Consider the following 6,674-nt stretch of genomic DNA (forward strand, 5'->3'; position numbering starts at 1 on the left):
TTAAAACGATGGTTTAGAGATAAAGAAAGATGTAATCTCGGAAGGATCTACGACGGGGGTAGGTATATACCGGTTGTTATCATCGTGACGATGATAATCCGAACGCGTATGAAAGGGAAGGGAGGAAGCGATCCTCCCCCCAGATTTGTCTGGTGCTGTTTTTGATAGAGTATGCGGCAGCGGTGGCGGTGGTGGTGGTGGTGGGGTAAAGCGAGCAGCGCGAGAGGGAGCAGCGTCGTTGGGTGGGGTTCGAGAATAATCGAAAAGCGAGCAAGCGCGTCGCGGCGCGATACGATGGAGGAAATGTGACGGCAGAAGAAGGAAAGGTGGGGAAGGGGTTAGGGGTATGTGGCGGTGGCAGAGGCGGTGGAGGGTTCAGTACGGGCGCGACACTTGGGTCGAATGGACCCGTTCGATGGTGAATGAGAGGAGAGGGGCGCGAATCGTGGAACGACAGAAAGAGAGCATATTTGACCTGTTGAGAAAAGGGAAAAGATCGAGGAAGAAAGCATCATGTCGGTGGCACGTTCGATGGCATCTTTAATCGCGTTTACTTCGTGTTACACCTGGTTATCGCGTCCACGCACGTGAATCGAACACGAGGCGAAACTGTCATGACGTCACCAACAGGAAAGCCTGCAACGATCGTCCAGAAAGCCCGCAGGAAGATCTCGTTACCCTGGTTCCGTCAGAGTTCCGTAGCTCCGCCACATGCAGCCCTCTCTAGGCAGCATACCATCGACACCCCGAGCTCGTTCCAGGCCCAACTTCTGCACCGTCAACCCTCCCTCTCCCAGGTACTTGAGTACTCGTTCGTCGTCAAGAGTTACCCACGTAGAGGAGCGCGCGCACGTGCCCTACGTTTTTCCGTACGTTCTCCATCCATTTTAGCTTTCCCCGCGTCCTATTTTACGCTTACGGATTGACATTCCGTAGATCGAATAAGTCGAATCGGGAATATGCCATTTTAGGAGGTAACGCAGAGCAAACGATGGTAGAATGGAAGCTTGTGTTTCCCTTGATCGAAGCGAGAGTTGACGAAGGGAAAGCAGAACGCGATGCAATTTTTCGGTTTAGTTTCCAAACAAGATTTTTCTTGATTTTAAAGCAAAAGTCGAACGTCGATTAATTTTCATCGAACGTTAACGAGGTTACGTAATTCGAGACATTTTCCACTTTATCTACGAATATATGAAATACGGAATGTAGAAGGAAACGACCGACTGCGGTTCGCATTCACATCCGCATCTACGACCGCGATCGTAATTTCTTAGCCACATCCACGTTAAAGAACTCGTCGTTATCGTCGACGTCGTCGTCGTCGTTATCTCTTTCCTATTTGTCGTGTACAAAGGTGTAAAATGACAGGAAATTGAATTGTCGATATTAAATTGCTGTTTTCCAAACGAGAAATACACCTTGGTCTGTGTTTGCATTGCAATTCTAACCAAGATCTTTAAATTGTCGCTATAACAAGACGATCGTTTTGTGTTTGAAGCGTTACGATTTTCCCTACTAAATTCCGTGTTTTTATGCGAAAGGAAGAAAAAAAGGAATTTTCTTCCCCTTTTTCCTTGATACACGATCGTTGAAGCGAGAATCGAATCGAGACGCGAAATGCGCGATTCGAGGCCAAGTTGAGATTGGCTTGTTGCCAAGGTTGCTCGATACGTACGAATCTATGGTTAGATTCCGGATGTAAACTCGTACGTGCACCGGCAAAGCGTTTTTGCTTTGGAAAACACATTGGAAGACGAGTTGCATAATTAAGCGATTGCAGAATGGTTTTGGGGAGTCGCGCGATAGAGGAGTGACGGTGATGACTGCTTTCTACTGATAAGCCTCTCGAGAGCTTCGTTAGTAGTAGACGATTGATCAACGTTGATTGGTAGATTCTGTTGGCATACTAGGAGGGAGCATTGGGAGGATTCAAAGAGAATCGGGAAAATTTGGCACGTGGAAAAGGCTATTTTCGTCGGTGGAATGCGACCCGAAAGCGGTCGACTTCTCTCCGACCGTTTTGACTCCCGGCCTTATACTCGTATCTACTAGCATCGTTGTCGTCGTGGTTCGCAGTGCTAGTTGATTCGTAGTTGGTGCCATTCTAGTTTTATCCCAGCTTCCCGTCCTTGAACGTATCCCTCCTCAGATGCGCAACAAGCTCGCCTTTTAATTTTGAACTGTCTTAAAGAATTCGACGAGAAGCACATATTCCACGTACAACTATAACACGTGTGTACATGTACTACATATACATATGTCTCTGATAGGCGTGCGTGTGTTTATCGGGAGAGAAATAGCGGATCGCACAGGAAGTGTGTCGAGTGATAAATCGCAGTTCGGAATGACGTGTAAAGGCAAATATCGAGCCGTGATAAGGCGTAAACCCTATTCATGGCTGTATTTTCGAAAGAAACGAATACACCCCGCGCGTCGTCCTGTTGTGATGTCTCTTTAACGAAGACAGGCTATTTCGATCAAATCGAAATCACCGAAGCTAGAATAATCCATTAAGCGCTCCATCGGACCGCAAAGTCAAAGACTATCTGTTCTGTAAATTTACTACCCTCCTCCCCCCACCTTCGCCCCTCTTCGCTCTTTTGCTTGCAAAGCTACAACACCCTTTCCCCTCTCCTCCGTTCTCCACGATCCCCGCCGCGACCGCCACCGCCCGCACACTCTACCCTCGTGTTTCTTCAGGTTAGAGAGAAGAGTCGAAGAAAGACTGTTCTCGGTTTCGAGAAGAATCTCGATACCGACGAGGATCGCGTGCGTGCCAAGTAGAGGGCACGATTGGGGGAAACGGCGGGTGGATGGCGGTTGTAACGGGGAAATAAATCGGTTTGTTTGATTTGGCGAAATGGTTCTAGACTGGCGTAGCCGAGGTGACTTGGGTTATCGCGGATCACTCGGCGGCACCTGGTTCGAAAGAGTTGACGGTGACGAAGGGCCAACAAGTTGAGGTGTTGGAGAATGGAAGCAGTATCACCGGTGTGAACGCATCCGAATGGACCCACGTGCGTTTGTTGCTCGCTCCGGGGCAAGTGGATCCTCCGCCGGAAGGATTGGTCCCTACCAGTGCGCTTAAACAGCCTCCGCCGGTTTCCACCAAGACTTCGCCGTCTAGGAAAGTTGCAGGCCAGCAACAGCTCCCGCCGCAACAACAATCGTCGTTTTATCATCAACAGCAATCGAGCGGCGGTAGCGGCGGGGGCGGTGGTCAAGTTCAAAGTACTATCTCGTCGTCGTCGGGTGGTGTGATCGGTATCTCGTCTGTATCGCCCTCTGGTACAGGAATCGCGGCGGGAGCAGCGTCTTCGTCCTCGTCGTTGTCGTCGTCGTCGTCGTCGTCGACACCGGCAGCGACGGCGGCTGGTGCAGCGATAACGACAGGCGTATCTCCGGCCGGATTATCCATTCAGAATGTGGCTGCGTCCGTACTGTCGGACGAAACAGGTGAACTGCAACTGCTTGCAACGGCGATAATGGTGGAAAATGGAATAATACGCGGGAACGTGTACGAATTACGAGGCTAAAGCATGATATGATATCTTCACGATCGGAGTATGGAGTAAAGTAGGGTGTTGCTAACGTAAAAAGTGAGCCGAGGCGGGTGGAGGCAGGCGGATGATAGGAGTTAAAAGAGGTTTTGGGAGGGGGGTTACGCGAAGCGGCTCGTGAAGGGAAACGCGCGCACGCGGTCATCGATCACGCGTGAAATGCGATTAAACGTGTCGCGAAATTTACGAGCACATTGATACGTGTTACGGTGAAAATATGGTTACCTCTTTGACAACGGTCTATTGTACGACATGTACTTGGACTCGATCGTGTCGGATCAATACGACGTACCGAGATAACTGTGTCCTTGACCGGTTCAATCTTCAACTGACATTTGCCGATGGCTGACAAAGTCGATGCAGCATACCGACAGGCACTTTACATCGATATCGGGTCGCTAACCTTTTCTGCGAGTTGTTTCGGTCAGTTTTATTAGCCAAACTCCTCTTAGGTTAAATGTTTCCAAAATTGCACTCGTAATACGTACATGTACGTCTGTTATATCATATATACACACAGTGTTACAGTACGTAGATACGACGGGGTACCTCGCAGGTGTATTCCCCTTATCGCGTCTCGTCGTGCATGTGTTTCATTTTCACGTGCTTCAGCTGCGGTAATAACTACCGCGGGATTTATTCGGTGCCTGTTTGAATTTACAGAAAATGTCATTGGGAACGATGGAAGTGGTGGTGCCACGGCGAACACCAGTTCACCGGGAAACAAAAGACGTGTGTTTAGCGGGTAAGTGAGATACGACGAAGAGAAAGAGAGAGAGAGAGAGAGAGAGAGAGAGAGAGAGAGCGAGGAAAAGAAGCGGTCAGCGTCGTTTTCCTTTTCCCTTAGGAGAAAGTGGCTACCCCCTCCGCTGCGTAAACTTAGCCAAGGTAAAGTTGAGAAATCGGCGGCGACCAATACGACGATGGCATCGGCGGCGGCGGCCGATCGTTCGGATTGTTCCTCCGTGAAGAAGAACGTGTCCGAGAAACGATTCAAATTACCCAGCGGCGCTGAACAGACGACTCGTGTCGGTCCATCTAGAAGCACGGCGACCACCGCCGCTGCCGCCGCCCCCGTTTCCATTTCCACCTTGACAATCGTGACCGCGTCTATGCGTGTGTCTACTTCGGTCTCCGAGACGGAGTTGGAGACCGAATTGGAAGCAGAAGTCGAGGTAGAAGAGGAAGAAGGAGAAATCGAACAATCGGAAGCTGAATTGGAAGAGGATGCACCGGAACCCGACGAAACCGAGGCTTTAACTTACTCCGAACAGAACGGAGCGGATGATGCCGAGGACGAATTGGAACTTCCACCGCCAATGAAACCTATCACTGAACCGATACTCGTCGCGACTAGTAACGCATCGTCAGGATCTGTCGTTGCAACGGAGACCTGCGGAAAATCTCGAGTGAGTTCGTCCTCTTCTTTTAACCTCGAATCTCCTTACTTTTCGCAATCTTTTTCGACCCTTGCCTGCTCTTTTTAATCTATTCCTTTGTTTCGCCGGGCACGCGCCGATGAATACAAATGAATCATGTACGTGTGCTATATTTTTCGTAATAACATCTACCGTTGCGTAATATTGTCTGCTGCGTGTTACGTACACGTAACAATCGCTTCGAGCTTCGAAAATACCGTGGTGCTCTCTACTTTGCAACGATAAGATGGAATTTTTTGCTAAAATAACGATGAACCAGTATTGTTTGTAACGAGGAGGAGGAGGAGGAGGAGGAGTAGAGGTAAGAGGAAACAGTTTGCTTGAAATTAATGAATCGCCGTTGAATTATGCAGGCATCCGAACGCTCTACGAAGATTCTCGACGGCGCGACGAGCGCTGATTTGGCTGAAATCGAGCAAATCGTTAAGGAAAGAATGGTAAGTCTGTGTTGCGTAAAAATATATCAGACTTTATGTCGCATTAATGAATACGTACGCGATGCCAATGGATAGGAACAACACACGGAAAATCAAGAGAGGCAAAGTCTGATGCGTACACCTAGCGATAAAAGCTCGAACGTTGAGATTGTCGGCGACGATAGCTGCGACGAAAGTTCCTTGTCGACGATAATGGTTAGCGCTACTACTGCGACCACGACGACGGCCACCGTCGCATCAGCTACAACAAGTAGTCCGTCTCATACGAATCCGGAGGAGTGCGATCCGGAAAGTGCAGTCCTTTCGAAACGACAGTTCGTTATTCGGGAATTGGTGGACACGGAGAAAGATTATGTGAATGATCTGAAACAAATAGTCGAAGGTTATATGTCGTTGATGCGAGATCCCGAGTGCGAAGTTCCATTACCGGATGACCTGCGTGGTGGAAAAGACAAGATGGTTTTTGGCAACGTAGAAGCAATCTACGAGTGGCACAGAGAGTGAGTCTTCTTTTTATCGTTTATCCATCTAACATTCTGTCGTCGTAACTCGACCTTGCTAACTTACTTACTTACTTGTGTATCGACAGCTTCTTCCTCAAAGCTTTGGAACGTTGTCTAGAACGACCCGAAGAACTTGGCCCGTTGTTCAAACGATACGAAAGAAAGTTACACATGTACGTTGTTTATTGTCAGAATAAACCAGTTTCCGAGTACATCGTTTCGGAGTATATAGACACCTATTTCGAGGTACGTTTCAAAACCTTCAAGTCCTATTTCTTCTTCTTCTTCTTCTTCTTATTGTTATTGTTATTGTTAGTATAATTATTATTATAATCGTGATTATGATCATCGTCATCGCCAACCATCACCGTCATCAACTAGGAACTGAGACAAATGCTCGGACATCGATTGCAATTGTGCGATCTTTTGATAAAACCGGTTCAGAGGATCACCAAGTACCAACTTCTTCTCAGAGAAGCATTAAGACATACTGAACGAACTGAAAGGTTCTCGGAAATCGAAGGACTGAGAGCTGCGGTTCATGTAATGCGTATTATCCCGAAGGCGGCCAACGACATGATGGATGTTGGAAGACTTCAAGGTTTCGACGTGAGTAAGCCTCTGCCTCGACACGCGAATCGACGTGTCGTGAATGTGTCAGTGATTATGTTCGCGCGTTTCAATCGTCCTGGGATTTTACCCGATACTGTCTGACGTTGCCTCTTCGTTTATCAA

At 48.4% G+C, this 6,674-nt stretch overlaps 1 protein-coding gene across 1 annotated transcript in view; it reads left to right on the top strand.

Annotated features, from left to right (window-relative positions):
* The window catches only part of LOC108575880 (triple functional domain protein), a 21,569-nt gene that overhangs the window by 8,586 nt on the left and 6,309 nt on the right, over positions 1–6,674 (top strand). Inside the window, exons 20-26 of the mRNA XM_017938798.1 lie at positions 2,871–3,456; positions 4,224–4,305; positions 4,408–4,969; positions 5,353–5,436; positions 5,512–5,936; positions 6,026–6,185; positions 6,321–6,553. Coding sequence (XP_017794287.1) covers positions 2,871–3,456; positions 4,224–4,305; positions 4,408–4,969; positions 5,353–5,436; positions 5,512–5,936; positions 6,026–6,185; positions 6,321–6,553 — 2,132 coding nt within the window. The remainder of the gene's footprint in view (positions 1–2,870; positions 3,457–4,223; positions 4,306–4,407; positions 4,970–5,352; positions 5,437–5,511; positions 5,937–6,025; positions 6,186–6,320; positions 6,554–6,674) is intronic.

The sequence above is a fragment of the Habropoda laboriosa genome, unplaced genomic scaffold (assembly GCF_001263275.1).
Source record: "Habropoda laboriosa isolate 0110345459 unplaced genomic scaffold, ASM126327v1 scaffold243, whole genome shotgun sequence".
Taxonomy (NCBI): Eukaryota; Metazoa; Arthropoda; class Insecta; order Hymenoptera; family Apidae; genus Habropoda; species Habropoda laboriosa.